Source organism: Epargyreus clarus, unplaced genomic scaffold (assembly GCF_041222505.1).
Source record: "Epargyreus clarus isolate Ecla_fem2 unplaced genomic scaffold, WU_Ecla_fem_2.2 ptg000004l, whole genome shotgun sequence".
Taxonomy (NCBI): domain Eukaryota; kingdom Metazoa; phylum Arthropoda; class Insecta; order Lepidoptera; family Hesperiidae; genus Epargyreus; species Epargyreus clarus.
In genome coordinates this window covers 10,577,881-10,595,863 of record NW_027332212.1, presented here as the reverse complement: position 1 = coordinate 10,595,863, position 17,983 = coordinate 10,577,881, and the positions used below count along the sequence as shown (strand labels likewise).

Below are 17,983 nucleotides of genomic sequence, written 5' to 3'. Positions count from 1 at the left end.
AAACTCATGGTAAGGGTACAGGCTAGTACTAAGTATGAATGTAACATACATTACTTGCCTCAGTGGCAATGCCCATTATGTCACTTTCTTTATCGTCTGCTGAACAAGTAACATGCGATCCATACGGACGGCGTCTCGGCTTGCATCTTAACAAGTGTTTCACTTTCAATGAATTAAACATTCCTGTGTCAACTCAATACACATGTTGGATAACCCGTTGGTTACACTAAATTGTTACAAAGATCATACAGTGAATCAACAACGCATTAAGTAATCATATAGATAACTAGCTGACCCGGCAAACTTTGTATCGCCTCTAAATCTATTTATCAAATATATTTCATATAAAATATAGCCTATGTTACTCGTGAATAATGTAGCTTTCGAATGGTGAAAGAATTTTTAAAATCGTTCCAGTAGTTTTTGAGCCTATTCATTACAATCAATCAAACAAAGTTTTCCTCTTTATAATATTAGTATAGATACAGGTGAATTACTTAAAACTGTTATAATAATAATAAAAGTATAAATGTGTCAAAACACTACTTATTACCTACATATGAATGTATATGAATTTTATCGTTATTCGTTCTATTTTCTAAATATACGAGTAGTTAGCAGCACAAAATAAAATATTTTGTAGTAGCAAAAATGCGAACAAATTTTGTTACCTTCAAAATTAATGGTATATAAAACCTAATAAGTAAATTTCTAAGCCAATATGCTAATTTGCACGATATCACAAAGTAAAGTGTTTTTACACCACTATGGAGAGTAATGTTTTTAAAACGTTATGTATGTCTTTTTTTACACACACTACACAACCCAAACAGCTTGTTAAATTTTAACACATGTATTCCATGACTTCTAAAAATTAGTCTAAGTTTTAGAAGTCGTATGTCACGTTTATTTCATACTAGATTTTGCCCGCGGCTTCGCCCGCGTTTTAAAGAAAATAATATAACATACATAAAACTGAAAATTCGTACCTTCAACTTTGCTAAAGATCACTTGATCAAATGCATAGTTTACGATTCAATCCTTACTAATATCAATTAAAATAATCGATATTGTTGGTCCAAAAGATCGATTCTTCGTTTAATCGATCTTATATCGCCATCCCTAGTTACCGTGGGATTTCCGGGATAAAAACTATCCTATGTCCTTTCTCGGATCTCAGACTATCATTGTACACAATTTCATTAAAATCGGCTCAGTGGTTTGGGCGTGAAGAAGAGACAACCAGACAGACAGACAGAGTTACTTTAGGATTTATAATATTAGTAAGGAGTAAGGAAGTAAGGATTAAGTTTATTATTTCTACCCATTCGGATTCTTTTTTTGATATATATTTTTTCGACTACCTATATGAATTTTATGTACGATTACATACGATATTCAAATAGACTATAGAGGCCCATGCCAGTCGATCCTCAGGCGGAAATCATAGATGATAAATACAAATTGTACAGCCGAAGACATTGACATAGACACATAGACGCCTATTAATTAATAAAACTGGTTTCATTGAGCATTATAATAATGTTATGCATTAACGATTATAATTTATCATAGGTATTTATTTAAGTGGTTAGTACCAATAACAATTATACCTATTGTTATACAACAGGTATACAACATTGCTTTAGGTATGCATAAATAACATCAAATTAGACGTCACTGACGTCGACCTAGTCTAGACCTAGCGACAATCGGCGATCGTCAGCGACTGTCGTTAACACGACATTTGTTGCTCGTGTGTAAACTCGCTGTCGTCTATTATATCGTCTACGCGCGGGACTCCGCCGGCACTCTCCACTGCCCGCTCTCGCCCACGGTTACATAGCTGCGGTAGCCCTTACTGTTGCTACGGAGTATATGCTTGTAGTTGTGTTCGATCTTATTGGCTCTCTGACTACACCCGCGCGCAACAACTTCAGAGCGGACTAGCAGTTTGACGCGTACTATATCTCCCGAACTACTAACGTAACCACAAGAGCAAAGCACTGCTGCTTTTAGCGGTAATGCTACTACCAAGGTCATCATTATCATTTGTATTTTAAGACCCATCCACTATTGCTCAACGCATCATAGGTCAAATTAGGAGGATTCGACCAATCTAATCTAGTGCACCCTCCTCCGGGAACATCATAGAGAAACCTTAGGTATATAGGTATGTGGAAATTCTTAGGTACCTATATATGTTTCCTCATAATGTTTGCCTTGTCCATGATAGAAATAATACTAAATTACGTACGTAAATATGAAATATTAATATGCTATATCGATGTTTTGGGTATGAATCCAAATTTTTTAACAAAAACATATATGTATACGGTCAAATTGACAAACCTCCTCCTTTGTGAAGTCGGTTAGAAAAGGTAAAAATCGTTTTACCTACCATTGTTTTGTTATTCATTGCATAATATTCTTATGGTAATGTACATATTTAAAAATATGCACTAGCTTTTTGTAAGCTAGTTTTTGTAATATTTTACGAGCTGTTAATAGGAAGGCAGATAATAAATATGGGTATTGAATAATTCATTTATTACGACTAATATTAAAGCCATAAACTGCACATATTCATACTACAATTGCATTTGAACGCGTCAGGTATGTCGCCTCTGTATTGTTTTATTTTGCTATGTATTTTATTTATTGAAATTTTTTGTTCATTTTATTTCATTTTTATTTATTTATTTTAAAATGTATTTTTTTTATATCTTTAAATTTAGTGAAGGTTATTTACGGGAATTGATTGATTTGATTATGGTGTGATTTATCAATTTTATCTTAAATTCCATTTTTATTGTTTTTATTAAAATATAATAATATTGATAGAAAAAATCTGTCAAACGAATTTATAGTCCAAACGAAGCTATTATTTAAAACATGACATAATTTTACTTTCCTTTTAATGTGAAAATAAAATAAGTATTTAAAAAAGATTACTCCCATAAACAGTTAAACATCGTACTCAGTAGTCAAGTTAAATCTGATTGCATTTGTAACGCGCAATGTTACGAAACAGCAAAAAGACAATACAACAGTAGAGTGTACGTCGTGCGAACTGATTCTTATTTCACTACAATGTAAAATATGTGTAACATGCAAAGTTATGATTGTTTGTTCCAGTACTTTGATGTTATTATTGATAAAACGAACTTACCTTTATGTGAAGTTCTATCATAATTATGCGTGCTGCTCTGCTGGTTCTTGAAACACAGTCTGGTTCTTGAAACACAGTTTGGTTCTTGAAACACAGTTTCGACTAACTCAGGAACCAGAGGCTTCAAAATTCTGAAATGTACATTCTGAACTTACAATTTTATGTCATTAAAGTTATTATTATTATAAGTAAGTTATAAGCTCAATTCGAAGCGATTTATATGGCCGTAGAAACAGTACTACATGTAAATATTAGTCGCGAAAGTTGATCAGCGAAGCATAATATCTACTTGTGAAGACTTATTTAAAAAAATAGTTATTTTATAAATTAAATTATATTATTGTTGTGTAGAATTTATTACGGATTAAACTTAATTATTACTTCAACTTAACAGTGAGAAGAACAGATGTGAAGTAGACTTTAAGAAAATCCATATATGACAGTTACAATTCCAGTTTTTACATCAAGCATTAGTATCTTTCAACCCATTACCTCAATCCATATTCTAAGTGAAAATCTGTGCTCAGCAGTAAAGATAACTTATTGATCATCTTTGTTACAGACAATGTCCACCGTGTTAAGATTCCTGGTCCTCTTCACAACAATAACCACATCGGTGATCAACGCCACAGTGCCGGGATCCGCTAGTGCAAATGAGATAAATCAGCTACAGAAGAAGAACACAATCAACACAGGAGGAGCATTATATCCTCATGCGTCAGAAACGAGAGATTTGAGAACTTTGGACGGAGTATGGAACTTCAGGAAATCGCCCACCGATCCTGAGTTTGGTTACAGAAATGGATGGTACGAACAGGACCTGGAAAGGGTAAATAACTTTTTTTTGTATAATGGAAGCAGCGAATTAACGTGCAGACCACATAATGATAAGTAGTCACTGTTGCCCATGGTCATCAACAAACAACTCCATATAGAACAAAAGTTCTTTAAGATGTGCTGCCTTTCCTGAGGACTACGATGTTCGCTTCGTAAGTAAGTTAGCTGGTATTAACAACCTTCTACCGAATGCTGATTCACGCTGGAAGTTGGTGTGATGGTACATTGCCTGTCGAATTATATTGGTTTTATTCGACACCTCGATATCTTTCAACGACCCGCATGGAGGAGCAGTCACCATACCAGCCAGACGAATCTGAACGATGAATTTAGATTTCTGGGTCTGGATGTTTGTATATTCATCTATGTGTGTGTCCATGGCACCCTCGACAAAGGGAGTCCTAATGTGAGGCTGTGAGTGTAGAAAGTCTTTTTAAAAAATATTAACAATAACATCTTTCTACATATCAAATCACTTAGCAACTGTTAGACTCCGGTCGCAGATCTTCATTTGTTTTCAATGTAACACATTTCTTCGCAGACAGGTCCCGTGATCCCGATGCCAGTGCCATCGTCGTACAACGACATAACTGAAGACGCGGCGTTACGCGACCACGTTGGCCTGGTGTGGTACGACCGACGGTTCTTCGCGCCGACAGCGTGGGCCCGCGCGGAGCAGCGCGTCTGGCTTCGGTTCTGCAGTGTACACTATGCTGCACAAGTGGTAAATTGAACAGATATATTATTAGATAGAACCTCTAGCGGCTTAGGGGGAGGCGACCCTTCGCCTCCCCCTAAGCGGTTTCTGACCCTGGGGGGCCTCAAACCCAATTGCTAAAAAAGGTTATCAAAATCAAACAATCTGTGAAATATGTATCAGTAAGCGTAGTTCAGGGTCACATGGCACATTTGTCTTATTGTAAAATCAAATCAACTTTTTACACCTTAGTCCGCCACTGGATAGAACAGATAGATAAATAATCCTCTATCCTACCTCCTGAGGTATTCAGGAAGCGTTATCAAGGAACTCATCAAAAATGTGGAAGAACTCCTCTGGTGTTGCAAATGTCTCTACGCGACAGTTACTACTTTATATCAGTAAGTGTAGTAACCTTTTTGCCACAAAATAAAATTGTGCTTTTGTTTCAACATCAGATTTTTAAATTTAAGCATAAAATATATACAAGCAATAAAAGGGCAAGACAAAATATAACGCAATCCTTCGGATATTAACTTTTCACTGTCGCTTATGTACAAATAACAGGAGTCTTAGATGAGGTCGGACTTTAATGTTCTTGTGAACTTTGTTGAAATGCCTAGTTATAAGCGTAGGTGTCTTGCTATGTCTCCTAAAATGTATGATATATGGCTATGTAGTCCCAGTGCAGGTGATAGGCGAAGAGTTTTAGTAGCTTTAAAATTTTGCATAGACAAGTCTGAAGACGACAAATAAGATCAATTTTAATTATTTAAAACTTAGACGTGAAAAGATATAATGATTATTAAAGGAATTAATTGCCTCCTTTTTGTTTTCGTTAATATATTAATTTTTTGTTAATCCTTTTCGTTAATATATTAACAATATCTTAATTGTAAGGTCTCATCAAAATTTCAGAGTCAATGAAAAATATATATATTTTTTTGCATAGAAATCATAGAATGTCCATGTTAGTGACACCCCTTAAAAATATATTTTACGAGCTGACCCGACAAACTTTGCACTACCTCAGAATCTAGTTATGAAATATATTTCATATTTGCTCACCTTTTGAACCTTCCCTGGACTTCCACAAATTATTCTAAACTATAATTAGCCAAATCGATCCAGCCATTCTCGTGTTTTAGTGAGACTAACGAACAGCAATTGATTTTTATATATATAGATAGATAGATAAGATCGGCGAATTTTCATAGGACACAAACATGAAATGATAAACACTATATACTATATACATGTACATAACTATCCATATACTGTTTTGATAAACAACTTGTTTCCGTCAGCTTTATCCGCCAAGAACAAGAATAAATTAGTTATTTGAATAAATTAACTATTGTATTATCCTTATGAATTAATTGATATGTCATGATAGAACAATACTTACTTAATTACATTTACAAGTTAACATACTAATATTAATGTTAACTAATGTATCTCTCGCGGCATGTGCTTCTGTATTTTTTTACTAAAACATTCCTTTACTTTTTATATCGAACATATACATAATCCAAACATGATATCTATACTAATATTATAAAGAGGAAAACTTTGTTTGTTTGTTTGGTTGTAATGAATAGGCTCAAAAACTACTGGACCGATTTTGAAATTCTGTCACCATTCGAAAGCTACATTATCCACGAGTAACATAGGCTATATTTTATATGAAATATATTTGATAAATAGATTTTGAGGCGGTACAAAGTTTGCCGGGTCAGCTAGTATAAAATAAATCGTAAATCGTATAAGGTTGACTGTAGTTGTGGTAGCTCGTATATTGGGCAGACAAAACGAGCCATATCACAACGCATTAAGGAACATATCAGCGCAGTCAAAAATAATGACCCTAAGAAATCTGCGGTAGCCGAACACATCCTCAGTTCAGGTTGTAACCACTGGATTGAATTACACAAACCTCAGGTGATCTCCACTGAGCGTCATTACTTTCCTCGTTTAGTAAGAGAAGCAATAGAGATCAAGAAACATCCTAGGAACTTCAATAGAGAAGATGGTTTTAAGTTAGCCCAAACGTGGAATCCAGTGGTTAGTTTATGCAAGTCACAAATAGTGCAAAGTACGGAGCGTAAGGATATTGTCAGTGTTGTGTGTCGTGATATGAAACCTAGAAAAGAAAAACGAACTAGACGTAGGGTCGATAGATTAATCTACCACTAGTACTTGTCAACGGTTTCTCCCCTCCACCTCAGTTTCGCCGTGACCACGATCCATGCAACTGGGTCGAAATATCGGCAATAAAAAAACGCATATCGTGAGTACCCGTTACATAATAAAATGTCTCAATTCCGCGATAATTTTAGTCTAAAATCATAAATCGTAAATATAGTATTTTTAATACGAATTACTACTAGTACTAATTATTGCTAAAACTATTTTTAATAGGTACTATTTAATAGTAATTTAGATTTATTTGGGTTATTTTTATAGGTATGTTATGATAACAATACATTTTGTTTGTTGTGAGTACATGTAAAATAATTAATAAGAACATGACTTTATAAATAATGTAGTTATTTGCAAATAACAGACAGACGCATTTTTTTACATATTTAGATATCATTTAACAGACCATAGGAGGATAGAAACAAGTTTGGAAGTAATGAACAAATATATTTTTATCACGGAAAACCTTCGTACGATATACTGGGAATTACCGTCTTAAGGCTGACCACACAATGGCAACTATCGCTTGAGTGATAATTGCTAAAGTTTGGTAGCTTTAACAGTTATAACTTTAAGCCAAAAGAATCAAAAGTTTAGCAGGTATAACTGTAAGCGAAAAGAACCAAAACTTTGGTTACTTTAGCAGTTACAACTTTAAGAAAACAGAACCAAAAGTTTGGTAGCTTTAGCTGTTATAACTTTTAGCGACAAGAACCAAAAGTTTGGTAGCTTTAGCAGTTATAACTCTAAGCGAAAAGAACCAAAAGTTTGGTAACTTTAGCAGTTGTAACTTTAAGTGAAAAGAACCAAAAGTTTGGTAACTTTAGCAGTTATGACTTTAAGAAAAAAGAACCAAAAGTTTGGTTACTTTAGCAGTTATGACTTTAAGAAGAAAGAACCAAAAGTTTGGTTACTTTAGCAGTTATAACTTTAAGAAAAAGGAACTAAAAGTTTGGTTACTTTAGCAGTTACAACTTTAAGAAAAAAGAACTAAAAGTTTGTTAACTTTAGCAGTTATAACTTAAAGCGAAAAGAACCAAAAGTTTGGTAGCTTTAGCAGTTATAACTCTAAACAACAAGAACCAAAAGTTTGGTTGCTTAAGTAGTTATAATTTTAAGCGAAAAGATTGTTCTTTTCACTTACCTTCAACTTCTACCATGACTGACTGTCGATGCCATCGGGCATCCAATTTGTTGTTAGAGCATCCTACGGGCGGTATAATATATATGATGTAGTTTCTGTATTACTACTAAATAGTCTTCTAGCGTTAACCGCTAAATCTCATCCAATTCAATCCCAAACCGCTAATAAACAATCAAGGCGTAATTTTACATATATGATTTCTACTATACAATATGTCAATTTCTGCCTATTAGAAATTATAATTTTTTGGTAGGTAAAAAATGGATTGATGAATTTATTAATGAGCTACAAGTTTATCAAACAATAGTTGCCAATGGGCGATCAGCCTTAAATGTATAATATACTTTTTTGTATACAATTGTAAATATTGAATAGGTTGCGGTTACCCATCTAAGTTCTTTAAATATCAAAGTAAATCTTAAAGTTAAATACAACCACAAGTTTCACAATGAAAAATATATTAGAGTTGTAGTTAAAAAATTTGCTGTACCTACTTTTGTAGATTTTATATGTCAAAGGTAAGCATAAAAATAATTTAAGTACCTATGGCAACGCGGATGTAGGTACCTCGGCATATATATGACGTTGATGAATAATATTTTTAGGAACAACCACTGCACTTTTATTCTAAAATTCTCAAAAATAAAATCTAATAATACTTTTGAGAAAAAAAGTCAACAGCAACAGAATCCACACTTCTAAAATTTTATTATGAAACTTGTTATATATAGATGCTTGAAGTAGAAAAATAGTAAGGAGGCGCCTAAGAGTACTCTTTGTTATGTAAAACTGTTTTACAAACTGAAACTATTTTCATAAAGATGAAATAATTAAAAATAAACGTTTCTACTTCAATCATACATGTATCACGTAAAAGTCTACTCCAAAGGTACTGGACCACGCCCAATTACTTTAACTCCGTTATCCTGTTCGGAGTGCTTCAGTCAGACGCACTTATTGAGAGTACATAGAAACATTGAATCCAATCGTTATTGCCCGAAGTAACTAGAGTTGCCAGGTGAACCCTTTTGCTTGGGATAGTCTTATTATTTGAAAATTGCTAAAATCAGTATGGTTCGACTTGGGGGTTCCATCTCCACACCTATTTCTAGCGTGAAGCGATTGTGGTCAATCTACAGGAGGTCCAACTCAGCCTAGGTTAAAGTGATTTCTCCTAACATGCTTATGTCAGTATAATTTATCTTTTTTGTCACATATTTTTCTATTTCTATGAATAGCCTGAACATCGACCAGTTAAGTTAAATTTCGTATTAGACACCACTGCGAAAGCTAGGATATTAATTGGACGGCTCATTAAACAACTTCATCATTAACCCGTTACTGTCCCACTACTGGGCATGGCTCACTTCTCATAATGAGAAGGATTAGGCCATAGTCCACCGCGCTGGGCAAGTACGTATTGGTAGACTTCACATACCGTTGAGTTTTTTTTTATAACTCACTCAGATATGCAGGTTTCCTCGAGATGTTTTCCTTCACCGTTTAGCAAGTGATAATTAATTTCTAATACGCGCATAACTTTGAAAAACCAGAGGTGCCTGCCTGGGATTTGAACCTCGGACCCCTCGAACGAGAGCCCGAGTTTCTTAACCACTAGGCTATCACTTTCATAATTAAGCTACTTGGCTGCAACAAATATCCATACCCTTCATGTCCCGTGATCGTAAACAACGTGGCATCACTCACGCTCAAAGAGGTGTCTATGCCATTCAACTGTCAGTGCGAAATTGGACAATTTGTTAGGCGAGACCGGTCTCGTGAGGTCGCCGTCGGCCGACGCAGATTTAAATCAGATGATCGGTGTTGACCCGCTAGTATACTGTGGGTTATCTACCTGGGATAACATAGTAGTTATCGTGGGATTGTTTACTATCATAGCCCTTATGATTTATGGCAAAGATTTGTTTAATAAGCGAGAATGCAGTTCACGTGATGATAAGATGGTAGAATCGTCTGGGTTCCGGAAGGGCCACCGTGATGCTAATATGGTAGAACCGTTTGCGTTGCGGAAGGGTCACACGCCAAATCTATTTCCGTCTAAGATTAAACACTGTTGTGTTCCGATTTGAAGGGCGTGGTAAAGGAAACATACTTATCCGCGGCGTTCCAGCTTAGTCCTTAGGGAAAGCAACATAATTGTGGCCAACATCGGATTTTCACGGGCATCACCATCAAGTGAACTGCATAGTCTTTTGCTAAATTTATATTATAAAGAATGTTATTAGCGGGAGTTATTAATGTACGTAACATAATGACAAATTTGGAAAGGCTAATAGATAGTTGGGCTAATGCACAGATTTATCAAATTGTCCCGTGCTGATTAGTTGATAGATTATCAAATATGGATGGATTGATGATTAATCCTGCTAATTTATTAAATAAACCTTACGTTCTGACGTTTTCCTTGAAAAACATCTAATATGACGATCCTAATGGACAATGACTGTAGGGCAAGATTCACTGACCTCTCCTAATTGAGCCATATTAAAGACATCCTTATAACGAACAAGAGTAATTTTCACTGCATAAGTCTTACTACGTAACGTAACACTATTGAGCAGTTTAAACTAGATACTCACAAAAACCTAATTAACTAATTTCCGATCATGATTTCTTTAAATACTTACATAGATGTAGCAAGCAAGCATGCAAAAATTACTGTTTTTGTATTTTTTTACGTATTTCCCATACATTTCCAATCAGCGCCCCCAGCGGACTGTATCAGAGCTATTTTTGTAAAAACGTAAAAACTCATACGAAGGGTACTGATGGCAAGTGGACACACTTCCGCCTAAAGATGTCTCTATCAATTGGTCACCAATGCGTTGCTACCCCGGTAGCTAAGTAGAACACTGGCAGTATAAGACGGTATAACCAGAAAATCAAGAGAGAAAGAAATATATGTGGTTTTGGTGGCTCCGGAGTGGAATCGTTAAGGGCTCTACTGTATATGTTTATATAGGATATACCTACCAATGAAATTAATATAGAATTTGAACAACGAATTTTGTACCTAATCCTCTACATTTCGTGTATAACCTTACACTATTTAAGAATTATGTGCTTCAAATTAATTCATAAAATTTTATTAATGGTACATTAAAATGATAATAATATTTTTGGGATGCTCAAGTTGATACTGTAGAGGTTTTATATTAGACCAATCATATTATAAATGTTCGTACTCACGTAACATTTGACTTCCTCATATCAATTTCATAAAAAAATAATCGTATAGTGGACACTTACTCTACATTTTGAATGCATTTACTTTATACATCAATTAGAATGTCACTTAACAAGATCGATAACGGGAGCCATCGATCTTGCAATCGATCATCAGATCAATCTGTCGATGTCAAGAAATTGCGACAAAATTACGAAGACGTGCCCGTATATCGTTACTTACGATGTAATATATGACGTAAGCAATCTTAGTGTCTATTCACACATAACCACACCCATGACAAAGAACGTTAAAATCGACAATAGTTATGTTGTGGTTCGTTGTCGTAACTAAAGAAATATATTTTCCTCCATTTTCGATTTTTTCCTCCATTTTCGATTTTTTTATTGTTTAACTTAACAATTAAGCAAACGTGCTACCTGATGGGAAGTAGTCAAGGCGGCCTATGGACATTTGCAACACCAGAGGAGTCGCCAATGCATCGCTGGCTTTGGATGAGAACTATTTTCATCTTTTTTAAAGAGACCCAAATCCGTGAAAAATATAATAAACAGCTATAATCTACTGGCTCGTACTCGGCCTCTCAATCGGGGGTCCGAAATTGAAAGGCATCAACGATTTTTCAAAGTTAGGTTTGTATTATTTTCGTATTATTAATTTATTATCATTTGTTATAATGTTGAAGGAAAACATCGCCAGGAAACCTACATAACCGAGAGTTCTTTAAAAGAAGGTTCTCAAGGGTGTGTGAAGTCTGCCAATTTACACTTGGTTAGTGCGGTGGACTATGACCTAAAACCTCTAAGAGAAAACCTGTACTCAGTACAGACAGTAATGGGTTCACGAAATCTACAAAAACATGTTTACTAATAGAGTAGCTCATGCACCATGTTCCTTGTAGTTAGGTTATGGTTGCGATGTGGTTAGGTTAGGTTGGGTTTGTCCCTGTAGTTCCGTCCAGTATGCTACCCCGGGGGTATGTGTGATCGCATACCGTCGTAATCACCAGATGTTGTGGGAGGAGCGAACGCTCCCCCAGGGCAGAGCCTTGGATGACTCCGGTTGTGTTCCTTTGGAGATCCCGGAGTTCTCCAACAAGCGCTGAGGACGGCCACCGGGGGGGTTTTAGTGCGGTAAAAATCCCACATAACCCGGCGTCGCTCCCACGTCGTCGGGTACCTTTTGAAGGTTTCTCCCTCGAAAAAAAAAAGGTTAGGTTAGGATGATTTGTATGGAAAAATGTTGTGAATATAAATAAAATTGTAATTCTATGTAAATCTGCACTCGCATACGCAATTGCATTGTAGTATGGTTGTGGTACGTGTGAACAAGCGAAAGTAAGTAGAACAGTGTCAATGAATAGGATATAGTGTTATGTTCCTCATATATGCATGTGTGAAAAACACAACATGAAGTACGAGTACTAAGTATGTAAATGATGCTAATCTGGGCATAGTTAAAGTTAAATAATAACAATTTGTTACATTTTTAGTCCAGCTTAAACTTAAACTAATGACAAATTTGCCCAATCCGTTATATTGATAAAAAAAACTAATACAGTAAGATAAACCTCACAAAAAATATTGGCAGTTGTCCTAAGTTCGTGTCTGGGATTCGAACCACGGACCTCCAGATTGAGAGACCAAGTTTTAAACCACTAGGCTCTTCGCTATCATGGTTACGTACGTATTTACTTTTCACAAACCAATACTGTTTAACTTTTGTTAACGGTCTATTTACGTTGTCACAAAAATCTAAGCAAATATTGTTGGTAAACATTTTTTGTAACTTAGATCATCGGTGAATTAAGCAAACAGTTACAAGTTACAACACAAGTTATTATCATCATTTCTCAATTCTTCCATCACGAAATCCCTATGAAACATTGGCCTATATTGATCTCATTCGAAATCTTTATTTAGTTTCGATTTCCGGTCAGACAAAAAGATACTTTAATAATATACTAGTTTTTTTTTATCCTAAAGCAGGAAGTCAGTATGCTGAACACCTGATAACTAGAGTATTAAAGGTGGTAGAACCCTTTATGGTTCGACTTCGGCGGCACCACCGCCACACCTATTTCTACCTAATAACAGCAGTGCTAGGCGCTGCTGTGTTCCGGTTTGAAGGGTGTGGTAAGGGAGACAGACTTTTCCGAAGCGTTCCAGCTTAGTCCTCAGGGGTAGCGGCGCATCTGTGGCCGACCTCAGGTAGGAATATCTAATCCTATCTGGGGTTGATTACAGATGTCAATGGGCGGCAGTAGCCACTTACCATCAGGTGGACTGCATGCTCGTCTGCTACTCTTATATTATAAAAAAAAAAAGGAGTCAATAGCCATCTGTAATCAAATTATGATTTGACTGAATTCCTACTTGAGATCGGCTACTTAAAGGCGTTGTTATACCTGAGGATTAAGGTTGTGAAAGCGTCTCTCACCACACCCTTCAAACCAGAACACAGCAGCTTTAAACACTGCTGTTATAAGACAGAAATAAATGTCGCGGTAGTTCCCTCATAGTCTAACCACGAAGGATTCTAACACCCACAAAGTAATTCAATATCAATTCTGGGGGTTTCAAGATACTTTAGATATTCTTTCTAGGTCTGACTTTAAAAGTACTTAGCATGCAATACCGATAATATTTATTTAGTTAACCGATAGCAAAGGTAATGTTGACATTAGGAGCACAGGAAGGTACTTAATTCGTTCACAGCTGGGTGTCAATACTGATTGGCTTATCAGTATTGACACCCGTATTGACTGGCAATTTATAAACATGATAGTGATAGCAAAAATCAACATGCAACATTACCATTACTGTAATCTTCTCTTTAAAATGCATACCTTGAATGGTGTGAATTACGATGTACATATTTACGCAATTGAAGTCTTATTTGTTTATTTTCATTTACAAATTTGTGTACACAGAACATAACAAAGAAATAGATCATTAAAAAGAAATGTAGTACAAAGGACTACTTATTCCAACCTGGAATTTCTTCCAGCAGCCCCTATGATCTATGATCAGCAGCAGCTATGATCAGAAAAATTGTATGAATGGCAAATAAAGTGTGCACAAAATAGATAGGTAGGATAGATATCATATACATATACATATATACAATTATATACACATAATTATATTAGTTATATTAGTTTGAACACACTCATATTAGTTTGAACTAGCCAACCTCACCAAGTTCAATTGATGAATTGGTTACTGCCATAACCCATGAGGTGGTTATAGATAACCAACTTAATATAGAGCAGATTTTCATCTTGAAGCGGATTCTAGCGAAACCCAAGAATTGTTTTACGCTAAACATACGAGTAGGTGTGGCTGTGGTATTAAATCAAATCAAATCATTTTTTTTTATTCAAAATAGGTTTTTTACAGAGCACTTTTTGAATGTCAGTGCAGATGCCCATGGGCGGTAGTTGCTACTTAAGTTTAGTTGGACTGCATGCTGGTCTGCTACTTCTATATTATAAATAAAAACCCCATCGTTTACAATGAAGAACGTATATTTTTTATACATTAAAAAATTATAAACATAGAGGGTATTCTGCGGACAGATAATTAAAAATGTATCTTTTACCTATCGAATTCTGTGATTAAGTACTTCCTTGATATCAATATTGTGTTAATTAATGCAAAAAGAAGTGTCAGATTAGATGGATCACATACAATACTATGTGTTTATCGAAGTGTCCTAGAGATCGCGACGTGGTAAAAATATTTCTTTACATATTTTTAATGTAATGAAATCAGATTTGTAGGTCCTCAAATAATTATTATTTTTTTAGATTTATGTGATTTGACAGGTAAATTTCAATAAGACAAACATGTTGATGGATTTGATATTAGTAACGTAATAAAATGAAGACTCGCGTGCCGGAGCGGCCACCATACCGGTCTAACGCGCAAAAGGTCCCGGGTTCGATCCCCGGCCAGACAGATATCTAAATGATGAAATTAGATTTCTGTTTCTGGGTCTGGGTGTTTTGTATTTGTCTAAGTGTGTGTCCATGGCACCCACGACACAGGGAATCCTAGTGTGGGGCTGTGAGTGTAAAAAGTGTTTGTTTAAAAATACAAGTTTGTAACAGCTAAAAGGAGGGAATCGAGAAATCTTTTCACATATTAAAGGGGATGGTGTAAAAAATTAGAAACTACTTAGGATTAGACCAATTATGCGAACTTTTGTCAACTTGAAGTAGTAAAGTATGCAGTCCACCTAACGGTAATCAGTCACTATAATGCGAATCTATTTGCATCTGCTAGATGCCACTAGACACACTTTCCTGAGGTATTCCAGCTTAGCGCATTTATAGCTGCCTTCAGATAGGTATCTAATGTTTTCTGGGGTTGTTTACAGGCGTCCAAGGTCAGCAGTAGCCGCTAACATCAAGTAGACTGTACCCTTACCATGAGTTTTTACGTTTTGACAAATATGGCTGTTTTGGTATTTGTTTACGTATTAGCCCATACAAATTCCAAGTTCTGACACAATCCGCTAGGGGCGCTGGTTGGAAATAGTATGGGCCAATACGTAATCAAATACCAAAACAGTCATATTTGTCAAAACGTAAAAACTCATGGTAAGGGTACTGTAAGCTCGTCCGGTACTCCTATGTTATAAAAAAATAAGATTTGTCTTAGCTTAAATCGGTAATAGATGCTTTGCTAAGTTTGTACGCATTTCAAACCAGTATACAGAAATCCTTCGATGGTTCATATTAGTGATCGAAGCAGCAATCCTTAACACTATTGTAGGGCAAAAATGAATTTGGCGGTGATGCTTCCATTGTTGATCATTCCAGTGTTCTACCCTTTATTAACTTTAGCTTCAATTTAGGTTAATACAGCCTTTAGAGCGAAAAAACTAGTCGAGTGTGATAACCGACCTTTTCTATGATGATGATATAAATAAAGTTGAAACACCTGTCAATAGTTATGAATCCTTATCGAGAATATGTAACAATGATAATGGTAGTATGTACGCAATTTATAATAATAAAACAATTGTTCCACATAACTCAATGGCAATTGTTATTCGAAATCGTTTTTTTATCGTAATTAGCAGCAGAAACAAGTTTATCATTTTATTTTCAGTTATTTTTTTCAATTAAGTGGACGTCCAAAGCCAACAATCACTGATGACAAATGAGACACAGATGCAATAGTGCCTACCCCTGAAAATTTAATTGGAAAACCTCATTATTATATTATACGAGTATGAGGGTTTTCAATATAATCTTACGACGGGCTTTAAAATACTACAAATATTGTAGGTACCGGCTGACTTACTTATGAGGAGACCACCTTAGTCTTCAGAAGTAGCAGCGCACCTGCGATCGGCTTCATCCAGAACTCCTGTTCTATTCGGAGTTGGTTCTATATGGAGACGATCCTCCCAGTCGGACCACTGCTTCAACCACCTTTTAATGTATCATTTTAGTGATAAGTTATCTCCTTGCAGTGGGTGAACGGCAAAGCTGCGATGTATCACGAGATCGGGCACCTACCCTTCGAGATGGACATCTCAGATTTCCTGGTATACAATTCTAGCAACCTCCTAACAGTCGTAGTGGACAACACGCTGTTGATCGATACTGTGCCCCAAGGAGCCATTAAGGATATTATTATTGGGTGAGAAACTGATTTGCAAAATCATACCGTCCATTTATGGTATAATCAGAATTACATTTCAAGTGGATGACGAAATCCGAAACTAATCCTGACAAGAAGCCGATTTTAATGAGAATGTAAACTGCATCACTAGACTTTAAATTTATTCGCCTAATCAGAAATCAAGTCTATAACGGGTTCGTTTAAAAAAAATCAGATCCTGTACCTATCATTGCACCAATAGATAGTATCGCTTATAAGGATTAAATTATTGAACGCAACTGTAGATGAGAAACTTTGGGAAAAGAATCATTTTTAAGAATGTTTGCTTAAGTGCGAAAGATTCCACTGCGATGACCAGTCACGAAATAATTCTTTGATTAATATTTTCTACCCAGAAACAACAAAGTCCGCCAAGAACAATCGTACACATTCGACTTCTTCAACTACGCGGGCATCCACCGCTCCGTGTTCCTGTACACCACGCCGCAGGTCTACATCGATGACGTCATCGTCAACACTGACATACAAGGACTGACTGGTAACTACCAAGTGCTAATACATTATTTTATAATATAACCCAGAATATCTTCAAATGTAGTTAGTAGTGGTAGAATTTATTGTTTCTATCACGGTCGCCCTCCCCATATCTATTTCTGGTGAAGTTAAGGGACTTTTCGCTTTGTTATAATATAAATGTAGTTATAGTATAAATGTATGTACTAAGGGTTCAACATAAAAGTCAGATATCAGTTCATTTCTTTCACCTTGTTCGTGCAGAAACATTTCTATTTAAATCCCTTAACGTTTTAGCTACTGTATGGCGCTTTCTCATGTGTGTTATATTAGTTAATATCTTTATCTAATCGACCATCCTAAAAAACACCTTTTCTGTTATTTCATTGCTATTAAATCCTTTATCAGGAACCAGTCAAAATAATTTTAGGTTATGGCGTGAGTAGGTACGTCTAAAAGTAAACAAATCATTGTTCTCACGTGGACTTTAAATTCCAATACCACCCACTAGAACATGATCAGCTTCATCTGGAAAGTAGGCAAGTAACTTTCTACATTTCATTAACAGTTA

At 35.6% G+C, this 17,983-nt stretch overlaps 1 protein-coding gene across 3 annotated transcripts in view; it reads left to right on the top strand.

Annotated features, from left to right (window-relative positions):
* Positions 1-17,983, top strand: part of LOC140757515 (beta-glucuronidase) — a 65,109-nt gene that overhangs the window by 33,042 nt on the left and 14,084 nt on the right. For 2 of the 3 annotated variants that reach the window (XM_073093264.1, XM_073093261.1), the window contains exons 2-5: positions 3,735-4,001; positions 4,551-4,733; positions 16,748-16,917; positions 17,295-17,437. In XM_073093264.1, coding sequence (XP_072949365.1) covers positions 3,738-4,001; positions 4,551-4,733; positions 16,748-16,917; positions 17,295-17,437 — 760 coding nt within the window. In that variant the 5' untranslated portion in view covers positions 3,735-3,737. Of the gene's footprint in view, positions 1-2,502; positions 2,617-3,734; positions 4,002-4,550; positions 4,734-16,747; positions 16,918-17,294; positions 17,438-17,983 lie in introns of those variants that run through there. The other variant, XM_073093263.1, reaches the window with a different exon arrangement.